Source organism: Aureobasidium subglaciale (assembly GCF_000721755.1).
Source record: "Aureobasidium subglaciale EXF-2481 unplaced genomic scaffold scaffold_2, whole genome shotgun sequence".
NCBI lineage: Eukaryota > Fungi > Ascomycota > Dothideomycetes > Dothideales > Saccotheciaceae > Aureobasidium > Aureobasidium subglaciale.
This window is the reverse complement of record NW_013566993.1, coordinates 646,613-666,964: the sequence shown is the minus strand read 5'-3', so window position 1 is coordinate 666,964 and position 20,352 is coordinate 646,613. Positions and strand designations below refer to the sequence as shown.

Below are 20,352 nucleotides of genomic sequence, written 5' to 3'. Positions count from 1 at the left end.
TTGACAAGTATATCAAGTACTTAAGGGTGAGGGTACTAAAGCAAGGACTAGGGTTCGAATCAGAGGTGAGGAAGAAGGTCTTTGTTTTTGCTCTGAGGGGATCTCGTGCGTTGAGAATGTTTGGATGGTGGCTGTGGAAAGGCATGATGAGCTTCACAGATTTGATATGGTTGTCGTGAGACGCAAACAAGCAAGCTCTCCCTGCAACACATCTCTGGATTCTGGAAGTATATTGTCTTGGTACAGCTCCCACGACTTATGCAGCACCAGTCTGAGATGGATGCCATCGACTAAGGACGAGCAAAGCACTTACCCGGCAACATCATGATCACATCTCGGGCTACATAGCATCTCACTACACTCCACCCTCTCCGCCATATCGACTTGCCATCAGAGCCACTGCACGAGATAATTCCTACACACCAACAACATCCATGAGCGTCGACTCTTCTCCCGCGTAGCCCTCTTTCACATCATAGGCGAGAACGTCCACGTACCACGGGCCCAGATCGAAACGACCACTCGCTCTCGACAATCGTCGTCAAAGAATGCATTGCCGTGCAAATACTCAGTACATCTTACCCGTAGGACGAAGATTATGTCTCGAAGAAAGAGCGAATGTGACCCGAGTCTTGTCTTCGGAGGCGCTGGTAGGTCAGATGGGAATGATGGAGCAGCAAGTGAGGCGGCCCAGATGTCGTCGCTCGATGCGTTCTCTGCATCAGCGGTCTGATTCAGCAGAGATGGATGAGGAACAGATGTCATGCTTGGGTCATTGTGTGTATGCGGGTCAAGAAATAGCGATGGAACCAGGGACTGAAGCATACAGATATTGACATCTTGTCATCGTTCAATCTACCTACGTTACGGAGAAAGGGCATCAATACAAATATTCTCGCCAGCCAGAACGCTACCAAACGCCAAACCACCAAATGCTCCCAGCCCAGAACCACTATACTAAAGCTCTAAAAGTAAACAAGCGCCTCAACCCTGCGAAGTCTGCGAAGGTCCATCCACACCAATATCTCCACTTTGAAACTTGTTCAGATTCTTCAGCATGAAACTACGCTTGAAGTAGGTATTCGGATGTGTAATGGTGTCAAGCTCACTAGCAGGCCAGAGCGATTGATCCTTGACCTTTTTGATCTCGTTCTTGTGTTGATGCTCAAAGACACGATTACAAGCGATATGATAGCGAGTCTTTGTGACGTCCTCCTTGACGCTCTTCAAGACTTCGCGGTCTGAGACGCCAGTGGCTTGAAGAAGACCCATCAGGTTATCTTGGCTGAACCAGCGGTAGGGGCAGCCGTGGCTTTGTCCACTGCTGGGAATTTCGGAGATGAGTTTCTGGCATGAGTAGGGCGTGTAGCCTCTGCCACGTCTGTTGGAGTCACCACCGACGTCGCCGTAAGCGTGACGAATGTTGTAGAGGTATTCCTTCTTGAACTTGTCGTCTGTCATGAGCTTGAAGCTCTTTCGCCAAAAACCAATGCATTCCTGCATGTCGAGACCAATGCCTTTGAGAAAGAGGGAGTACTGGAGTCTGGCGAAATGCTTCAAGTGGCTGTTCTTGCGTAGCTCGCGGTGAAGACTCTGCATACAGAGGGGAAAGTGAGAGGCTAGGGCGTCGATCATGTTGGCAGTGATGACGGTCGTGTCGGAGATGGAAGAGGCATCGGCGTTGTATTGGGCGTCTGGTGATGCGAAGGACTTGGAGAGATGGGTAAGGATTGGAGAGAGACGGTTGTCTTCGTCCATTCGTGGCAGAGCGCGAGCAGCCAATTCGAGGCCGGCCTCGAGCTGTCTGCTAAACTCTCCAACAACCATGCTCGTCTGCTCACGCATGTGGACGAAGGCCTTGCCCATCCTCAGGAGGACTTTTCGCTGTTCGACTAGTTCGGGTACGTCCTCCCAGTCGACCTTGAACCATGATTCCTCCTCGTTCTTGTATACACCAGTAGCGCTCTTCAAGTCGTCCAGCATGTGGGCCTTCTCGTCGTCGGCGACAGTCTCCCAGCTCATGTTGAGACTTTGAATGAATTCCTTGCGCTCTCGTACGTCGTTCTGGTTGAGTCTGAGGCGGAACAGCTGTGTTTCTAGTCTTGTGAAGCGCTTGCGAAGGTCATCTGTGGCAGAAAAGGCAAGACGGAGGGTCCAATGTGAGTAGTGATCACGCTTGCGTTGCATGTCGTGCTCAGTCGATCTTGAAGAGTTTTGATCCAGTCGGAGGTATTTCTCCAAGATGGGCCTCATGTATGTCTGAGTCTCTTCGGCGCTGCGGTTACGGAATTGGCACGATTCGAGTTCGGCAAGTACTGGAACGTCTCGTTAGATGTTGAGAGTCTAGAAGAAGCGAATTTCACCTACCCTTCAGTCTGGCAATGCCCCATTCTTCAAACTCCTCGAGAGCAATGTCCCCGGTCGGCGGGACATTGTAGAAGTTCATGGCATGCTCGTAACTTTGCTCTTGCCATTGTGATTTTGCGAATTGTCTCTTGCGAGGGTCGAGCACCGTCCTCCGCTTGTTGTCAAGTCGTGCGACTGGTCTGGCTGCCAACATTTTGTATGTGTATGCTATTCCTTTGAGCAATCATGTAATTGCCAGAAGAAGCGTGTTTCTGCATGAGACGCGACTGCCCCGATGTATCGCGACGCGTTGTGCCAAGACTTCCATTTATCAATTAATTCCGCTTCGCGCGTCATGCAGCACTTTGTGCACAATATTGCATAAATGATATGCAGTTCCTGAATACGTTGCTCTATCATCTATCGTGTATTCGTTCTAACCCAATAGATCACCAAGCTTGTTGACGTAAGCTGATGGGACCACGGTTGCATCTTCGGCCAAGAACTCCTCCTTCTTGCTGACACCAGTCAAGACTGCCAATGTGCCTCCGAGCTTGCCCTCGATACCGAATTGGATATCGGTGTTGAGGCGGTCGCCAATCATGCAGACACGACTGCGGTCAAACTTGAACTTTCCCTCGACAGCATCCATCATGGCTTGACTGGGCTTGCCCAATGCCAGAGGCTCCTTTCCCCATGCCTTGACCAGAGGTGCGCCTACTGATCCAGCACCAGGGAAGAGCGTGTGAGAGTTGGGCAATGTCGAGTCGGTATTGGTCGCCAGGAAAACTGCTCCTCTGCGGAGGTAGTGGTATGCCAGACTGAGCTTCAGGTAATTGACGTTGAAATCAAGTCCAGCAAGCACGACACCGACATCAGGGTCGAGAGCACTGCCATTGGCAATGTTGGTGAAGTCCTCGGCCTTCATCTCGCGACGAAGTTCGGGATCGGTACCTCCGCAGTATCGCACGTTCTCAGAGGCAAGTTCGGCCTCGATGCCTGACTCTCCAAGTACAAAAACCTTGTTCTTGGGTGCCTCCAGCTTGAGGATGCGAGCAACGTAGATGGCTGCGCTGTATGCAGAGCCAAACACCTCTTCCTATGATGTGCCATCAGTCCCATTCCTCTATCCTCGCACAATATAGACGAACCACTTTGCACGGGATGCCCATGCTGTCAAACTTCTTCTTGTAGTCTGCACGAGACTTTGTGCTATTGTTGGTCACAAAGACCAGTTGTTTTCCTGTGCCTCCTATTCAGTATCGTCTTGATTCTTCTTCCCAGATTGGTATATGCCAACCTTTGCTTCTGAGCATTTCAATGGTCTCCTTGGTTCCCTCGAAGAGATGATCGCCAGACCAGAGGACGCCTATCCTTCTCGTATCGTCAGTTTCGATTGTTCGTGTGGGTATGTTCGTTCGTGTATCGCTATCTCGTTCGCAGGACAAATGCGTACCATCGCAGTCAAATAGGAAGACCTGTGGTCAGTCAGTGGATTGTTCAATTGTAATTTCTTTGGACATGCTGTTCTGAACTAACATCAAACTTGTCGAGGAACTCCTCGATACCGGCCTTGTCACCAGTCAAGAACTTGGGAGCCATAACGTTGGTATGTATAAGATAAAAATGTCGAAGACAAGTGCAGCTTGTCGAGTCAACAAAGTTGTCGGGCTCGCATGCCCCTCCATCGTCATCGGCCGACACCTCCGGCTGCCGAGATCGCTCCGCCAGCTCATCCATCTCCGATCAATCAACCCATCAACGCATCAACTCTCCGACTTACTTTTGCGTCGCGCATGTTGCACTAGATACATGGTTTCTAGCATGCTGTAAGCTCAATATCCTGGGCCAGCTCGGCCATTGGTAGCTGTACTCTTTCCGGTGCAATATCACGATACCGTCGACGCTGGGTTTGCATCATTCGATACTTCAAGAAACTATCTTCCACACGCTTAGCTATAGCTCCTGGTTGAGCCTCAGGTACGAGTACACTAGCCTGTTTGTAGGAGCCCACATGATCAAGTATTCACAAGCACCTCCTGATTTTAATGCAACAAATTGGTACCACTTCTGAGAGAAGCACCAGCAAGCTTTATTCTCACTTTACTTCAAGCCATGCACCGGCTGGGTAAACCTCACAAAGCCACCAGAGAATGGCTGGTGGAGAAACAGACAATCTTGCCAATGCCCCCCTTGTTACTTCTTTAATCTCAAATCCCAGATCAACAGGGGCACTTTGCCCTTTGCGGTCGCTGTGCCTCTCGCTCAACTCATCAATGTCGGTTTGATCAGACTCAACTCCCGTCACCCTGGACACAACAATGTGTTTACTGCCGAAGACAAAGACTATGCCTTGTCACTCCACCGTGACATTTGCTACGGTATCAATTCTGGCAAACTTCCACTACAGCTTCTTGAGATTCTCCTACTCGCGTCTCACAAAGCTGTCCTCAAGCCACTGGATCAGAGTGATCCAGAGTACAGACACAAAGAATTTGAGGTGTACCTCAAGAGAGCCATTCGCAAGTGCAAGGATCAAAGCGATGAGCAGGAGGATGGAGACGATGATGATCAAGCTGAAGCAGGAGCAGAGGACGACAATAACCACTGTCACCCAATCTGCGAATCCCCAGTCGATAATCTCGTCAAAGAGACATATGTAAAATCGTATTCGCATAGAAAGACATGATGCTAACTTGAGTGCAGCGCTAATCTGTGGACTGCCCCTGTGGCAGACCACTCGCACTCTTAAGTAGAAATTCCAACATTGCCTTGTCGCGGGAATATCACATAACGCGGAATCTCAAACATAAGGCTGAAGATCGAAGCGACTGAAAATGGTCTCAGAGAGACCTGGAGGAATTGAGAACCTATATCTGCAAAGTAGTAGCACTCAAGAATCACAAAGCCAATAGCTGCAATCACAAATCATACTTTGCCTTTCTACAGCTACTTACGAGGGAAGTTGACTCTTAGGAGATGGAGGTAGATCGGTTCTCCAAAAGTGTATACAGGCTATGATGTACCCATACAAAGGCAAGGTCATTTTCATGGCCAGGTCGACGACGACGACGGGCCTATGATGTCGTCGCTCCGTGAGTCGTACGCACAATCGACGACACAACTATGATGTCGCCCCGTGAGTGAACGAACCCCTTGTAGTCGAACTCCGTGATTTCGACGCGTCGACTGCGGACTCCCTGAATCGTCTTTCTTGACCACCAGACGCAGCTTGCATCGTACGCAAACATCAATCTTTCTCTGCATTGACGCAACTTTCCCCACCCCAACCACTTTTGATCGAACAGATCGAAGTCTAAGCAATGGACATTGACCTCCTTTCGCACCACAGATCTGTCCTGAAGCGCGAAGCTATGCTTCGTAAGATCAGACAGATGGGTGTTCCACGTAGAATCACTCACACGCGCGAGACTCTGATGAGAGAGTTCATCCATGTAAGCGAAAGGCGAAGATCTTACTTATACTCGCCACAGCGACTAACGCATGTGACTAGCGTCCTATGCCATTTCGCCCAGTGGCCGGATCCGCTGCTCGTCCAGTGCCCGCCGACGCTTATACGCCATCGTATCTCCCTCTCGCTCACCTAATCAAGATCTCACTCAAGGACCTTCAGTGTGAGACTCGTCATCACGGACGCTTCTTGCTGCTTCGTGTGTTCTGCCAGCCCTTCCGCAAGTTGGCCATCACAGCAGCCGTCGAGGATGAGACTGAGGACGTCGACAAGATGTCCCTCTACCACGCCAAGGATTCCCTTCGTGCGTTCGAGATTCTGCCTGAAGGCAGCGTGATAACCATCAAGGAGCCCTTCTACAAGATGGAGGACAACGGCGCGTACACCATCCGTGTGGACCATCCCTCCGATATGGGTTTCCTGGATCCGCACAACGAGATGTACCCAGAAGAGTGGAAAGACCCTGAGGACTTTCAAATGACGGCTCTGGAGTGGAAGCTGGAAGGAAACCAAGCTTTCGCTAGAGAAGAGTACCTGGAAGCACACCGTTGGTAAGCACATACTCACCACTCCCGATCTCAACACAAGCTTCTATACAGCTGTAAAAAAGGCAAAGTACTTTTGAGAGTCAGAGTGGTGTCCGCGGAGAATGACCGATCCGTGTGCTCTCTGCGGGCATCTCAACGAAGCTGAATTTCTTTGTGCCTTTTTACAGCCCGCCTTCCAAACACCTCATGTCAAGGAGATGAGGCTAACATTCGCTCATTAGTTACACTCGCGGACTGGCTCGCGCAGACTCACATGAACTTGACCTGAAGCATGATTTGTTGCGCAACAGATCCTCAGCCAACCTTCGCCTCTCACACTATGATCAGGCCATTAGCGACGCTTTCTTCTCTCTGACGAGCGATCAGGATGATCCAGAGTTCAGGAGGAAGAACTCCGAAGCTCACTGTCTGCGTGGTCGCGCCAACTACAACCTTGGACACTACACCAATGCTCTCAAATCGTTCAAGGAGATGCTTCAGCTCTCTCCATCGGACGCAAACGGCAAGAAGGGGCTAGCACGTACCGAAGCGCGCCTTGTAGAGGAGCATGAAGGACTGTATGACTTCGCAGAGGTCGTCGATGAAGTCATCAAGAACGGATACTCTGCCGATCGCGCCAGTTTCATCTCCAACACTCAGATGCGTCAGACTGAGGACCGTGGCCAGGGCCTTTTCGCCACCAAGGAGATCCGCTTGGGCGAGTTGATCATGTGCGAGAAAGCCTTCATGACTGCACACCCTAGCGACGACAAGCCAAAGTCGCCAATGTCAGGTTGGCTGAGTAGCGTCCAGAAGGTTATCGACAACCCATCCCAGAGCAGCAACATGCTCGGTCTTTACTCTGGTAGAGTAAGATCATCGACCACTTCTGTGCCTATCATCGACGGCCTTCCTGTGGTTGACACCTACGAGTTCTTGAAGATACTTGATCTGAACGGTTTCAGTTATGAAGTCGGCCAGGAAACAAAGCCGTACGGCACCACAGCACACATGTCGCCCACCAGTCCTAAGTCGACCGGTCTGTGGACACACGTCAGCAACGCCAACCATTCATGCCTCGCCAATGCAACAAGAAGTTTCATCGGCGACATGATCATCCTCAGAGCCGCGAGAGACATTGCCCGCGACGAGGAAATCACAATCGCGTACCTCAACCCACAGCACCTTCTGGCAAAGCGTCAAAGAGCTTTCGCTGGCGCTTGGAGCTTCGTTTGCACTTGCCCTCTTTGCGATTGGGAGAGACGCACGACTGTCCACGCGCAGGAGTTGGCTGAGAACATCGAGACTGGCCTCGCCTTCATGGGAGACAAACTCCACGACACCACTCTTCCCGATGACTCAAGCATCTTAATACTAGCTGAACTTTTGGCAGAGGACCTCGAAGACTCTTATGCTGACCACCTGTTGCGTCGCTTGCCGTGCTTGGGCATGGCGCATGTTTGGCAATGGCTCTCGCGGATATATCTTCTTCAAAACAACAGAGCTGCGCTCGGAAACAGCTCTTACAAGGTCCTCTTGAGTTACGGCTACTGGGTCAAAGTACAAGATTCGATCGTGAGAGTGGAGCTCGGTTATGGGATTCCTGCAGTTGGTGTGGTCGACGCTTTCATGTGTCTCGCTCATTTGGCTGGAGAAGACGACGTCGAGCTCAGTTCAGAGTTCAAGGCTTGGGCCAGAATGATCTACAAGATCGTCAACGGAACCCCTCTTGGTTTCGAACTGAAGTACGGAGACTAAGAAGAGACGGGAAAGGATGGTGATACGGATACGATGGTAGCTGGGGTAGTCAATAACGTCGCTCAATCAAGTGTACTCATATACCAATATCAACACAATATCATTGTGAAGTCCTTGCATGATTGGCAAAAGATCTGTGAGGTCGAAGTTGTTACCAGATATGTTATTGGTGGTGTACGCAGGCCCCTTGATACGTGCGTATGGTGATTGGAGAACATACCGAAGGAGTTTGTGGTTGAAGTTGGCGATCCTCTTCCTGGGCTCTCTTTGGCGAGCAACTGGCAAGCCATCAACAACGACAAGATGCGAGACATTCGCAAGTGAGGGGAAGCAAATGTTGCGGACCAAGTCGGGTATGTTTATGCGAGCTCTGTCGATTAGAGAACCCCGGATTGTGGTCTGAAACAGGTTTGGTATCAGTAGACAGCAGGTGATTCGTGAGCTCGATGGGCCAGCGTGTCAGATGCTCTTCAAAGGGTCTCTCACATGTCACGCTTGATCGAGCTTTTGCTATAGTCGCGGCTAGATAGATGAACATGTGAGGCGCCGACTCGAAACAGGAGATAGGGAAGCGGGGTTGGCGTATTGGATGATTTCTAGCAAGTGGAGCTCAAACTTGAACCCTTTATCCGTGAAGATATACGGGACCCCCACGCGTATGCATGCTGCATGCTGCAGGTAACAGCATTCAATCTTGGTGTTCCTAGGTACTGGGTACATGTGCTCAAGTTGAGGTTGGGATGCGGCATTTGCTGAGAGCCGCTGATGTTGGAAACATGCAAAAGATTCGGGAAATACCTGCACAGGCAGTGGCGAACATTGTGTGTTGCCCTTTACTGAACGACGTTCCAGACATGATCTGCTGTAACACGTACAAAGGGAGATATGGTAAGCGGTGAAGAACCTCAGTGCAACGAACTGGCCGAGGGGCCTTCCGACGACGTTTAGGTAGATGCATGGCGCTGCTACACCTGCATGAGCAGAGACGCCTGGTGCAGAGTCAAAATGCCGCAGGGCTCATGCTTCTCATCGTTGCATCCTACGAAACGCTTAGCCGGTGCTGTCACGAATTTTCAGGTTTGACTTGAAATCGGCAAAAAAAATCATGTCAAGCGAGAGAACACATCACAAAACGCGGTGACAGGCCCATGACACGGAATTGTCACGAGTTTGAGTTTGGCAAAATACTGTCAGAATCGCCAATTCCCGGGAGTTGAGTAAGAAAAATCACTGCAACAACGCGGGACACCCGCTTTTTCGCATAGCGTCGATACATCGGAATGAGCAGTGATGTCAGTGAGGCATATTTTGGCAGTCGTGTTTTAGGACGAGTGTGTCGCGCAACAACGACAATTTCACAGCATGGCAACCGCTTGCGGCAGGTTGGTACATTCTTAGAGGAGCACCACGTGCAAGGAGCGTAGCGACGAGAGTCGCAATGAAACTGTGACGGAAACGGCGGCTCCAAGGTGAATTGCAGAGCGGTGTGCGGCGGTGCAGTGGGTCAAAAATGGAAGAGGGGGTGGAAGGAGCACGAGCGGTTTTGTTGGTTGGGCGCAGAGGACTGTGGGTGGGCCGTGGTAGTGGCCGCGGCCCCCAAATAAACTAACCGCACACAGAGTGACCTGGGGGCCTTCTAGTTTCTACACGGTAGCAATTTGCGCCTGTTCTCTCTTTCCTGCACTGCACTTTATCAACTCGCCCTCTCGTCCTCTCGCCCCTCCCTGGGTCGCGTGTGCGGTGCGTTGCGTTTGTGAGTTGCAGCTGACCAACCTGCTCCATTCGCCATCCTTCGTGTCTTCTGTTGTCTTGTTCCCGGCATCCCGAGCGATCTGCAAGTGAGCGTCATCCTTGGATCCTTGGCCACCACCAAAGCGACCAGTATGTCCATGGCTATGCTTGCGCTGCCCTGCGCATCACCCAACATTGTCAAGACTAACACTCTGCCAGGCGCTTGTCTTATTATCGCATCGGCCTGGCTGTTGTATTTCTTGTATCCACATATCATGTTCGTTCTGGTCTTATAACAACAGCCTTCGGGTACTTCTGCGCGTCGTCCTACCAAGGGTCTCTACGTCCTGCGGTTTGCGCCACACTCATACATAAATCAAGTCCTCTCGCACACAGCCATCTGCGCCGTCGCCTGAGCCACTGATACGCGGCACTAATTCGCGTCAACCCGCATCAATCACCCATGCCCACCTCAAGTAGACCTTCTACCTTGGATATGGGCCATCTCCAGAGAACAACGTCGGCCATGGGACACATCGACTCGGAACTACTGGCTGAAGCAGACGAACCACCGGAAAGAAAGAACCACCTCGTTGACTCTCCGCGTCTTGACGCTGCCTTTATCAAACATCTTCCCCCGGCTTTTACTCGTAGAGAGTCTCTTCTCACACGACAACTTCACTCCCCGGAACCTGAACATCCTCTTGAAGATGAACACCAGCGCGCCAGGGCCATCGTGCGTGGCATGTCAGCGTGGAGTAACCATAGCATCGCCTCTACTGCCGAACTCACCAGCGACAATGATCTCACCAGCCCCGGGACCCGCGAGAGCACTCCCAGCCCTCCATTACCGCCCACTTTAGTCAGAGAATCCATCCCGGCACTGGAGAAATCACCCCATAAGGAGCTCGTCATCGTCGGAGACAGCAAAGTCAAGCCCGAAAAGTCCGTTGAGGCTGAACTTGGTCGCCCTAGATGTATCACATTTGCTTGCGGCGGCAAGAAGCCTGCCTCAACCCACGTCGCCTCCGAAAGTGAACAGGAAAAGCAGCAAGCACCGGTCTTGGCTCTTGCAGATCCACCAAAGCGCAAGACATGCATTACATTTGCTTGTCCCTCTAAACCTGCCGTACAAACGAGTCCTCTCAAGGAAAAGACCAAGTCTATGACCTTAGCTCCAAGCCAGGGCGCCAAAATGAGGATCGTGAGTCCAGGACCCAGAACCTCAAAGACTCAGGCATCACCAAAACACTTCCCTAGAAACCATCGCGGGTCTGACTCAACCGTCAAGAATGACTCGCCTAAAAGCCTTCGCAAGACTCCCACGCTCCCTGTCCGAAGACGTAAATACAGCATCGACAATGACGATGTACCTGGCGAGGAGAGAAGATTCCACGAATTCGGTCCCTCGGAGGAAGAAAACGAGCAATGGCTTGAAGAATCCGGCTGTTATCGCCAACGACTGACTGTCAATGATACTCTGTACAAAGAGAACATTATCAGACAGATCGGCGAAGAAGTTGAGGAAGAGGCTATCGAAGAGGACGAAGACCTCGAAGACGAAGAACTGGAAGAAGATGAGGACGATGAAGATCTCGAAGACGTCGACGTTGAGGAAGCCATCTCCGGAGATGAAGTTTCCGATGCAGGTTTCCAGACTGACGACGAAGACGGCTTTGCTGTGTCCGACAACGAAGACGATGACAGCGAGAACGAATGGTGGGCTCCCGGAGGCCGCTCAACTGCTGCTACCTCTATGGAACAACTGGAGCCCATCCGCCATCGCAGAAGAACCAACTCGGATTCATCTCTTGGATCAGCACATGGCGAAAACAAGACCGCATCAGCTCCCTACGGCATGGTCAAACGCAGAAGCCGCGCACTCAAGATCAACCGTCCTCATACTCCCGATCTCCCCGATAGCACCGACTTCGTTTGCGGCACTTTGGATGAGGATCGCCCCCTGGAGCAAGCATACATAATGAGTCTAGAGAGGAGAAAGGCCGCCAAGCACAAGGTCAAGCCTCAGGACATCGATCCCACCTTTCCCACTTCCGATCCAGATATGGATGAGGAGGACGACGATGACGAGGATGATGAAGACGAAGAGAGTGATCACCCTCTCTTCATGCAAGGCAAGATCGAGATCACCGAAGAGCTGGGCTACCGCGGACGACGCGTGTCCAAGACCGCAACCAAGAAGAAGTCCATCTCGCCTCCTCATCAACGTCTTCGCTCGCCCCCTCCTCCCAAACATCGTTCGCACCGCTCTCCTCCACCGTCAGCCAAACGTCTTCGTTCGCCTGCCCCTATCAAGCGCACCGCTCACAAATCACCACCTCCGCGAAAACTGTTCGGTCAATCGCCCAGACGTATGAAGTCACCTCCACCTCCACCTCGCCGTCCAACTTCTCCACCACCATCTCCGCGCAGCTCTGTCGAAGGTGTTTCGGCCATTAGTTTCACTCCAAGAGCGACTCTGGCTCGTCGTCCTCAGCCCACACACACTGCTTCGCTACCTCGAGTGGAGAGTCAGATCAAGATTGGCAAGCATGCTATGGCCACATCGCCTGATGAACATGACGATCCTTTGTCTGGTCTGAGAACGGCTCGTGGCGCAATTGACATTGTTAAGGGCCTGGAAAAGAAACGCCAACGACGCAAGGAAAAGCTCTATCAGAAGCATTGTCAAAAAGGCGGAAAGGAGCGCGAACGCAAACCGAAACCCGGCAAGGGCGCCGAAAGAATGAGAGAAGTTGGGCTTGAGCTGGCTGCTTACAAAGGCAAGAAACAGCATGTCCTCTCCTACTAAGAGAAGTCGTCTTGATCACGGGCTTGCGACGCCGTCCACACAGTTGGCACATTACAGTCTCGTAGCACGAGTCTGCTGGTCGTCGCAGGTACTCAGATGATCGACGATCAGAGCATCTTTACTGACGCGGATCTTTATTCAGCTGCGCACCTTTCGCCCACTGGAAGCTCGTAGTCGTCTTTATTTCCTATAGCTCAAAGCACCGAATCGCGCGGCTCCAGTCACAGAAACGCCCAGCTGGCTGACGCACAACAATACATAATGATCCCTTTCTTTGTACATACATACCCCCTTATTTCTCGATTTCCTTTTTACGAGGAGTTATCTTTCTAGATAGCGATTTCTTGGAAGGCGAGATACCACTTTGCTTGCATGGACGGGCATCAGAACTGGCGTTCGTCGATTTCAATCAGGAGGCTCGGTTTGGGAAGCATGTTTATCCATGATTGAGATAAAGTGTTTCTTCTTGGTCGAGACCTAGCCAGGATTGCAGATAGAAGAATTCACAATCGCTATCAATCTTCAAAACATTCTATAGTGCTGTTTGGTGAATATGCTTGTGTCGTCGCAATGATCGAAGTTGAAGTGTTGATTAGCTGGCGTCTTGGCATTGACCGCACCTCCCCCAGATGACGGCGGCGACGGCTTTCCAACGTGGACATTAGTTTGTGATAATACGAGCACCTGTCAACATTCGTAATTCCCGCCCATTCCATCTTGGACTGTCGCAACACCCTCCTCGATACAACAAACTGTAATAGCAATCAACCGACAATATGTGGATCGTTGACTGGTGTAAGTGAAGGGGCTCACGACGCCTTTCGAACACCAGAGGGAGACAAGCGCTGATCGCAAACACTACAGTCTGGGATGTTCTCGCCAACCTTGGCCTGATGAACAAGCACGCCGTATGCGACATGGAAGACCTTGACTATCCGGAACAATCAGACTGACACAGACGATTGCAGAAACTGCTGTTCCTGGGTCTTGACAACGCTGGAAAGACCACGGTGCGTCGGCCATGCGCCCTTTGACTCGTAGCCTGGACTCGACAGCTAATCTGAATCTGCCAACAGCTTCTTCACATGCTCAAGGTACGTTTGACCTCTCTCTATGCGCCTCACTTGCTTGACCATAGCTGACTTTGAGTAGAACGACAGAGTGTACGCCTCCTTCTCCGCAACGTCCTCGATCATCCGAGCTTACAGCCAACAGCGCCGTCTTGAACCCTACTCTCCACCCTAGTACGATGCGATCTTGCCGATCATGGACTTCACACAAGACTGACATGTCACACAGCCTCCGAGGAGCTTAGCATCGGCAACGTCCGCTTCACCACCTTCGACTTGGGCGGTACGAATACATGAATGAAAGAGCAACGGGAACATATGACTGAGTCTTCAAACAGGTCACCAGCAGGCAAGACGTTTGTGGAAGGACGTGAGTGGCTACCAGGACACATCTGTTGGATTCAAGGACTGACGCAGGACATACAGTACTTCCCTGAGGTTTCCGGTACTTGACAAACGATCGCTCCCAACTTTGGATTTGGCAACTGATGCGTTACTTAGGCATTGTTTTCCTTGTCGACGCCAAAGATCCCGAACGCTTCCTCGAGAGCAAGGCTGAGCTCGACGCTCGTACGTCGCACACCTGTTCCACATGAGGAACTTATGCTGACGACATTTCTTAGTCCTGTCCATGGAGGACCTCTCCAAGACTCCCTTCCTGATCCTCGGAAACAAGATTGACCGTAAGCTTTACCGCCATCTCGCACCTGCCAAAACACAGCTAACATAATTCAGACCCCAGCGCTGTCAGCGAGGACCAACTCGTATGATTACTCTGACCGCCAGTCTACGAAAGACGCGAAACTAACGTGAGAGCAGCGACACGAGCTTGGTCTCTTCCAGACCACTGGCAAGGGCAAGATTCCTCTCGAGGGCATCCGCCCCATCGAGGTCTTCATGTGCAGTGTTGTCATGAGACAGGGCTACGGCGAGGGTATTCGCTGGTTGTCGCAATACGTCTAAGCGGACGACTCTTCCAACGAAACCCCGTAGCGATGGTGCAAGAGCGCTGTCGGCATATGCTCGACTTCACATACCAACAACGACCTCAGCACAACCAGCAACCCACCCGTCTTTTGGCGCAGCACAAACTGGGGCGGAGGGAAAATGAACGTTACAGGTTTCAACTCACGTTCAGAACATGAAACTTTGGTAGTGTTTCTTACTTATTTTGATTCCATGGAGGCGCAAAGAGTGGTCTTTCAAGTCTGCTTACTTCTTCATAAACTGTTGCTTATCTCGACTATGAATCGATGTAGCGTGTCTTCTTCAAGCTAGTGCCAGCAAATTCGTTTCTCGTGAGCTATGCCCTCCTTCGAGTCGATTCGTCAAGGTCGTCGAAGATGATTTCGTAGATGATGAGACGGATCTCGACTGGTAGGCGGAGGAAGTGGGATTGGGATGGTTGAGAAGACATGGTTGGTACGGTGTGGGAGTGATGTTTGATCGAGTAGATCGCCGTCTTGAGGACCGCGACCAGGGCACAGACAGTAGCAGGACAAGGGGATGTGGCTGACTGCTGATTTGTTGACTTGTCACAAGGTCAGTATGGCCATAGCCGGAGAGACACATGATTGTAAGCGCACCTTGAACTAGGATAGACTAGACATCGAGCTGTACCATTTTCTGATGTGGAAAGCGGAGATGGGACGTACTTTTGGGGATAAATTCAAAGACGAGGAGAAAACAATGGGCAGCGCATATTGCAAGTGTTCTTATCTGCACAGCGGAGGAAGCCGCTACTGCCATATTTGTTAAGCCCATCGCAAAGCAGGAAGTTGCAACCATTTCAAGCCTTTTCCAGGAAACCACGAATCGTCTTTGCAGTCTCAGCTGGCATGCTGAGGAAAGGACTATGGCTAGCCTTCAACCTTGCGACTTCCACTTCTATGCCCTGGGCCTTTACAGCATCGATCAATTGCTCTTGCCCGTTCTTGGTCAATGCTCTGTCGTCTTCGCAGATGATGTATGCGGTTGGGATCTCGCGCCAAGCGACCTTTGATGGTGCATGTGCGACGTGGGAGAGAGGGCATCCTCCTAAATTGTCGATTGCACGCCGGGTCATTTGCTCGGGCACGTCATGGTAGAAGAAATGCAGTGGCTCCAGCGGTACAAGAGCCTTCGGATTCTGCATCATTCGTTAGCATCTTGATGGGTTCGTCAATGGACAATGGATACATACCTTTTCATCATCGAGTCGAGCAATAATTGGCCAGTCATCACTCGTCGGGAAGTCTGCACGCGTTTGACCTTCCTGGACCATGAAAGATGTCATATAGATGAGCTTGACAACAGAGCCGGATGTCTCGCTCTCCTTCTTGCCTAGACCACATGCTGCTTCCGAGCCTGTCATGCCGCCGAATGAATGCATCACAACTGCCACGTCTCTACCGGCCTCCGTGTGAGAAGTGATGGCATTTCGGATTATTGAGATGTCTTCATTCCAGGTGTCCTCAGGCAGGTCCTTTTCATCATTGGTAGATGATATTTCAAGGCAATCTACAGTGTAACCGGCTGAGTTGAGTTTGAGTGCGAGGTGTGCGTAGTGTGCAGGCACATGCCAGGCTCCAGGCACGATGACAATAACGGGTTTGGTTGCAGTAGATGACATGATTGCGAATGGTATTCGGAGAGCAATTGTCGAGACGGTTGTAGTTCAGTTAGCCTTGGAGTTGACTGATTGATAGGTCTGGTCAACAATTTCCTCTTTCGGCTCCCCCACTACGCCACACGATGATCATGATCTAGCACAACTCATCTGTCTGATCATCTCCTCACCGAAGCAAATCCGAAGCTGTTCTTCCATGCCACCATTGCTGAGCAATTACTCAACCAGGCATACTTCACCAGCATGTTCAAGGCTTGCTACATTCACGTCGAGGCGCGTCCCTGATTCTGTCACTTCGCTGAGCCAGCGGAGGCCAAGTCGCCTGATATAGCTTCGACCGAACGCCTTCGAAGCTCGAGGATCAGACCACGATGATAACAACATGAAGAATACTTCTAGTCTCGAATTTACCTGCTTCCTTGCAGTTTTTGATTCAGGCCGTTATCAGCGCTATACTTGTTGCCTCACAAGAAACTTGGTTATAGCCATGAAAGCGATAACTTGTCTTTCATTGGCTCGTTATCACACGTCATATTTACACCATATGCCTAAACGAAGATCGCAAGAACAGTGAGAACGAGGTTTGCCCGCGACAACAGGCTCACGGTGCCTGGATCTTCATGTTATATGGCCGAAGAGACCAAGATACCGCCGTGCCATGATGAACGATGACAGCTCTGCGGGTACGACTCCGTCCAAGCTCTGCGGACCACTAGCTATGAGGTGAGAGTGATAAGATTTGACCTTTGAGCTAGTAAGTTATCAACAAAGTCTTGTTACCGCGCTCGACTAGATAACCAGCTTGTTCCCTGCTTCCGTTCAACTTCTTGCACATAACTTTCCATTGTACTTAATTCTACCTTCTGCAATGATCCTGTTTCGACCAGAGAGCGTATACTGTCCTACTACATTTGAATTGCTATCATGGACTCGGTCGACATTGTCAGGGGAGACTCGCCTATGCAGGCAGCCGAACAAGGTACTTTCCCATCCAACACTACTCTGAGCCAATGTTCACGCTAACCCAGTCAATTTGTAGAAACATTAACGCCTTTGAATGACAAGCTCGCAAGTGAAATAGCGAGACTCGAAGAGCTGTTTCGCATAGATCAGCAGAAACTGAAAGACATCACCAAGAGATTCGAAGTAGAACTTGACGAGGGCCTTAAAGGGAACAACAAGAACGTTGTACGTTTCATGAAGACATCCGGCAGCTCTCTAGCCTTTGCAGACATCCTTTCCTCAGCCAATGAACATCACCTGGGTATTAGATCAACCACACGGTGACGAGAAGGGCAGTTTCCTTACCGTCGACCTTGGAGGTACCAACCTTCGCGTATGTTGGATCACCCTGCCAGGAGCTCGCGGCAAACCAAGTATCGTTCAGGAGAAATATCAACTCTCAAAAGAGGTCAAGACAGGCACGGCAGACCAGCTATGGGATGAAGTAGCAGATCGCATGAAACCCTTCATTCGAGACCAGAAGCTGGATGGAACAAGCACACAACCCTTGCCGCTTGGCTTCACTTTCTCGTACCCAGCCATGCAAGACTATACCGACCATGTTATACTGCAGACCTGGACAAAGGGCTGGTATGTCAAGGGAGTGGAGGGTGAAGACGTCACAGTACAACCTCGCAAAGCAATGGACAAAAGAAAGCTTCCTGTCAAACTTGTTGCACTCATCAACGACACGACAGGTGCAATGATAGCATCTGCATACCACGATCCCAAGACAATTATTGGTGCCATCTTCGGGGAACAAGCTTTCGAAAAGATGAGCGCTGGTCCCTACGTAGGCGAGATCTTTCGTCTTGTGCTTGTAGACCTGGCAAGACAGAGCCTCATCTTCAAGGGTCAAGATATTTCAAGAGTAGAAGAGTCATATATCCTCGACACCGGTTTCCTCTCCGCAATCCAAGATGGATCAATCTCCTAACCTCGAAAACACAGCAACTTCATTCAAAGCACACACAAACATCACCCTTGACATCCAAGAACGCCATCTCTGCCATCGCTTAGCAGAACTCATCGCCACCCGAGGAGCACGTCTCTGCGCCTGCGGTATCGCGGCAATTTGTAGTAAGAAAAAGATGACGCATGGTCATGTTGCTGCTGATGGGTCGGTTTCGAATAAGCATCCAAAAATTCAAGAGGAGATGGGCTGATGCTTTGGCCGAGATATTGAACTGGCCGGAGGATAGGGAGGGAGATGGTATTGTTTTGACACCTGAGGAAGATGGGTCTGGTATTGGTGCTCCGGTTATTGTTGCCATGACGTTGGAGAGAGCGAGGAAGGCTGAGGATGCTGGTGTCAAGGGAGCTGCTGATATGTGATGTGATGGTTCTTGGAATCGCCGATCTTGTTGATATGACGAATGAATGGATCTCAGAGTCAGTCGTGAAGCATTCAGTATATACTAAATCGAAGTAGGTGCAGAGAAGGCAATATTAGGGAAACCATGATAGACGTAATCCAGCCTTCCAATCCATCGAGTCTTGGTGAAGCACAAAGGAGAGGGATTGCCGAAGATGTAAAAGTGCGAGACTAGAAGTCACCACCGCCACCATCATCGCCACCGCCATAGTCATCACCACCGCCTCCATTGTCGTAGCCTTGCTCGTAGGCGTTGTCTTCCATATTGTCGATACCGTTCATGAGCATGGCACCACCGAGCAGACCTGCACCGGCTCCCAAGGCCATACCAGCACCGCCACCCAAACCACCGCCGGTTCTACGCTGCGGCTGTCCGTACATCTGCTGAGGTGGGTATCCGCCGTAACCTTGCTGAGGGTAGCCACCGTAGTGTTGCTGAGGCATGCCGTAGCCACCACCACCCATCATACCGCCAGAGGGGTAGCCTTGCTGGCCATAGCCCTGGTTGGGACGCGAACTCGAACTCGAGGCCTTGCCGAGAAGCTTGCCCAAGAGACCACCCTTGCTCTTACCACGGTCCTGGTCGCGAGGAGGCAGGTCGTTCGAGTACTGAGGCTGGGAGGGTGTGGCAGAGCTGTAGTAGTTGTCTGAGGCGCCGGTGCGGGTTCCGGACTGACCAGTCTGACGAGCGCGGGCTTCTTCCTCTGCTTGGAGCTTGCGAGCAAGAGCCTCGTCGTCGTTGACGTTGTGTGCTGAGCCACCCGAGTGGATGCTCGAGCCGTAGGGGTTATTTGAGCCGTAGCCGCTCTTCTCGGCACCCATGTGTTGAGAGTGGTTCGAGTCGTAGCCTGGAGGGGCGCCTGGGGGAGCGCCGCCCGAGGAAGGATAGGCGGGCTCGGTGGGCTTCTCCCATTGTGATTGCTTGGTGTAGAGGTTCACAAAGAACCATTCCTTGTACTGGTCATTCCACTGAGCTTTCCAGCCTTCGGGAACTTGCGGCGGAGGAGGGCCCTGGGGACTTGTTAGCTATGTGCCGCAATGATGCCTAGCTATCTTATCGTCGCGCATACCGGAGGTGGGGCATAGTCGGCCATGATGTTTGTTTCCTCGGTTCTGGACAAGTTCTGAGAATCTGATCCAAAAGTCTTCGGTTAGATGTAATAGGCAATGAGACCAAAAGATCGAGGATCAGAGACGAAGTAACGTGGTCGATACAAGACAAGATGCCCGTCACAGACGGTATGCTAAGACGTCACTGCCTAGGTTTGTGGCTGTGGTGGGTGTGGCGTCTGGCACATGATTGTTCATCCCTCTTTCACCGACTTTGCCATCCTGAACGCGCAAGCAACTTTGCATTTCTTTGTCGACACTTCTTTTCCATGCCCGTCCATTCACAAGGCTGTGCTTTCTTCCATCACCTTGATGCACGGCGCAATCTATTTGCCTCATGCTCCGCCAGCTCGCATCGTATGCCGCCAAGTGCCCCACCATCCTGGCGCCGAGGCAACGCTACCGAGTTCAACGCACGAGCTGAGCCTTCCAATCACAAATTAGTAAAGCGTACAAATCGAAACTCAAACAACGAGCCCCTTTAGCTCAGTTGGTAGAGCGCGGCACTAGTAATGCCGAGGTCGCCGGTTCGACTCCGTCA

At 51.2% G+C, this 20,352-nt stretch overlaps 13 protein-coding genes across 13 annotated transcripts; 6 read left to right on the top strand and 7 right to left on the bottom strand.

The window, feature by feature from the left end:
* Window positions 1-398: 398 nt before the first annotated feature.
* AUEXF2481DRAFT_384909 (uncharacterized protein) lies at window positions 399-905 on the bottom strand. Its single transcript, XM_013492251.1, has one exon. It carries the CDS (start codon window positions 823-825, stop codon window positions 469-471), a length of 357 nt encoding a protein of 118 aa, XP_013347705.1. The 5' UTR covers window positions 826-905; the 3' UTR covers window positions 399-468.
* On the bottom strand, window positions 677-2,588 carry AUEXF2481DRAFT_105058 (uncharacterized protein). The gene is made up of 2 exons (XM_013492250.1): window positions 2,368-2,588; window positions 677-2,315 (listed from the first exon to the last, which is right to left on the bottom strand). Exons 1-2 carry the CDS (start codon window positions 2,558-2,560, stop codon window positions 985-987), a joined length of 1,524 nt encoding a protein of 507 aa, XP_013347704.1. The 5' UTR covers window positions 2,561-2,588; the 3' UTR covers window positions 677-984.
* A 48-nt stretch (window positions 2,589-2,636) lies between these two features.
* On the bottom strand, window positions 2,637-3,948 carry AUEXF2481DRAFT_76807 (uncharacterized protein; the record flags this gene model as incomplete). The annotated part of the gene is made up of 5 exons (XM_013492150.1): window positions 2,637-3,445; window positions 3,498-3,589; window positions 3,647-3,715; window positions 3,803-3,824; window positions 3,886-3,948. The coding sequence occupies 5 exons, from the start codon at window positions 3,946-3,948 to the stop codon at window positions 2,783-2,785; spliced, it is 909 nt and encodes a 302-aa protein (XP_013347604.1). The 3' UTR covers window positions 2,637-2,782.
* A 551-nt stretch (window positions 3,949-4,499) lies between these two features.
* Window positions 4,500-5,035, top strand: AUEXF2481DRAFT_26166 (uncharacterized protein; the record flags this gene model as incomplete). The annotated part of the gene is made up of 2 exons (XM_013491880.1): window positions 4,500-4,541; window positions 4,568-5,035. The coding sequence occupies 2 exons, from the start codon at window positions 4,500-4,502 to the stop codon at window positions 5,033-5,035; spliced, it is 510 nt and encodes a 169-aa protein (XP_013347334.1).
* A 263-nt stretch (window positions 5,036-5,298) lies between these two features.
* Window positions 5,299-8,103, top strand: AUEXF2481DRAFT_700078 (uncharacterized protein; the record flags this gene model as incomplete). The annotated part of the gene is made up of 3 exons (XM_013492249.1): window positions 5,299-5,801; window positions 5,861-6,369; window positions 6,588-8,103. Exons 1-3 carry the CDS (start codon window positions 5,670-5,672, stop codon window positions 8,101-8,103), a joined length of 2,157 nt encoding a protein of 718 aa, XP_013347703.1. The 5' UTR covers window positions 5,299-5,669.
* Window positions 8,104-8,147: 44 nt separating this feature from the next.
* AUEXF2481DRAFT_384817 (uncharacterized protein) lies at window positions 8,148-8,665 on the bottom strand. The gene is made up of 2 exons (XM_013492248.1): window positions 8,590-8,665; window positions 8,148-8,502 (listed from the first exon to the last, which is right to left on the bottom strand). Exon 2 carries the CDS (start codon window positions 8,415-8,417, stop codon window positions 8,193-8,195), a length of 225 nt encoding a protein of 74 aa, XP_013347702.1. The 5' UTR covers window positions 8,418-8,502; window positions 8,590-8,665; the 3' UTR covers window positions 8,148-8,192.
* Window positions 8,443-9,187, bottom strand: AUEXF2481DRAFT_36238 (uncharacterized protein). Its single transcript, XM_013491993.1, has one exon. The coding sequence runs from the start codon at window positions 8,821-8,823 to the stop codon at window positions 8,626-8,628; it is 198 nt and encodes a 65-aa protein (XP_013347447.1). The 5' UTR covers window positions 8,824-9,187; the 3' UTR covers window positions 8,443-8,625.
* Window positions 9,188-10,297: 1,110 nt separating this feature from the next.
* On the top strand, window positions 10,298-12,646 carry AUEXF2481DRAFT_26164 (uncharacterized protein; the record flags this gene model as incomplete). The annotated part of the gene is made up of 1 exon (XM_013491879.1): window positions 10,298-12,646. One exon carries the CDS (start codon window positions 10,298-10,300, stop codon window positions 12,644-12,646), a length of 2,349 nt encoding a protein of 782 aa, XP_013347333.1.
* Window positions 12,647-13,422: 776 nt separating this feature from the next.
* AUEXF2481DRAFT_1750 (uncharacterized protein) lies at window positions 13,423-14,679 on the top strand (the record flags this gene model as incomplete). Its single annotated transcript, XM_013491731.1, has 13 exons — window positions 13,423-13,441; window positions 13,511-13,554; window positions 13,615-13,656; window positions 13,723-13,740; window positions 13,799-13,809; window positions 13,862-13,890; window positions 13,946-13,999; window positions 14,055-14,086; window positions 14,143-14,161; window positions 14,218-14,286; window positions 14,340-14,399; window positions 14,452-14,480; window positions 14,536-14,679. The coding sequence occupies 13 exons, from the start codon at window positions 13,423-13,425 to the stop codon at window positions 14,677-14,679; spliced, it is 570 nt and encodes a 189-aa protein (XP_013347185.1).
* Window positions 14,680-15,505: 826 nt separating this feature from the next.
* On the bottom strand, window positions 15,506-16,327 carry AUEXF2481DRAFT_26162 (uncharacterized protein; the record flags this gene model as incomplete). Its single annotated transcript, XM_013491878.1, has 2 exons — window positions 15,506-15,844; window positions 15,899-16,327. The coding sequence occupies 2 exons, from the start codon at window positions 16,325-16,327 to the stop codon at window positions 15,506-15,508; spliced, it is 768 nt and encodes a 255-aa protein (XP_013347332.1).
* A 921-nt stretch (window positions 16,328-17,248) lies between these two features.
* AUEXF2481DRAFT_1748 (uncharacterized protein) lies at window positions 17,249-18,263 on the top strand (the record flags this gene model as incomplete). Its single annotated transcript, XM_013491730.1, has 3 exons — window positions 17,249-17,303; window positions 17,364-17,512; window positions 17,571-18,263. 3 exons carry the CDS (start codon window positions 17,249-17,251, stop codon window positions 18,261-18,263), a joined length of 897 nt encoding a protein of 298 aa, XP_013347184.1.
* Window positions 18,264-18,344: 81 nt separating this feature from the next.
* Window positions 18,345-18,767, top strand: AUEXF2481DRAFT_383624 (uncharacterized protein). The gene has a single exon (XM_013492247.1). The coding sequence runs from the start codon at window positions 18,425-18,427 to the stop codon at window positions 18,659-18,661; it is 237 nt and encodes a 78-aa protein (XP_013347701.1). The 5' UTR covers window positions 18,345-18,424; the 3' UTR covers window positions 18,662-18,767.
* Window positions 18,737-20,111, bottom strand: AUEXF2481DRAFT_383967 (uncharacterized protein). Its single transcript, XM_013492246.1, has 2 exons — window positions 19,772-20,111; window positions 18,737-19,712 (listed from the first exon to the last, which is right to left on the bottom strand). The coding sequence occupies exons 1-2, from the start codon at window positions 19,793-19,795 to the stop codon at window positions 18,873-18,875; spliced, it is 864 nt and encodes a 287-aa protein (XP_013347700.1). The 5' UTR covers window positions 19,796-20,111; the 3' UTR covers window positions 18,737-18,872.
* Between the last annotated feature and the right edge of the window lie 241 nt (window positions 20,112-20,352).

What these genes read in the sequence shown, in the direction of transcription:
- AUEXF2481DRAFT_384909 (XM_013492251.1), bottom strand. Translation starts at nt 825, where the DNA reads ATGCTTCAGTCCCTGGTTCCATCGCTATTTCTTGACCCGCATACACAC.
- AUEXF2481DRAFT_105058 (XM_013492250.1), bottom strand. Translation starts at nt 2,560, where the DNA reads ATGTTGGCAGCCAGACCAGTCGCACGACTTGACAACAAGCGGAGGACG. An exon ending in GGGCATTGCCAGACTGAAGG is followed by an intron (nt 2,316 to 2,367) that starts GTAGGTGAAATT and finishes GAGACGTTCCAG; the next exon opens with TACTTGCCGAACTCGAATCG.
- AUEXF2481DRAFT_384817 (XM_013492248.1), bottom strand. Translation starts at nt 8,417, where the DNA reads ATGTCTCGCATCTTGTCGTTGTTGATGGCTTGCCAGTTGCTCGCCAAA.
- AUEXF2481DRAFT_36238 (XM_013491993.1), bottom strand. Translation starts at nt 8,823, where the DNA reads ATGTACCCAGTACCTAGGAACACCAAGATTGAATGCTGTTACCTGCAG.
- AUEXF2481DRAFT_383624 (XM_013492247.1), top strand. Translation starts at nt 18,425, where the DNA reads ATGGTCATGTTGCTGCTGATGGGTCGGTTTCGAATAAGCATCCAAAAA.
- AUEXF2481DRAFT_383967 (XM_013492246.1), bottom strand. Translation starts at nt 19,795, where the DNA reads ATGGCCGACTATGCCCCACCTCCG. An exon ending in CCGACTATGCCCCACCTCCG is followed by an intron (nt 19,713 to 19,771) that starts GTATGCGCGACG and finishes ACAAGTCCCCAG; the next exon opens with GGCCCTCCTCCGCCGCAAGT.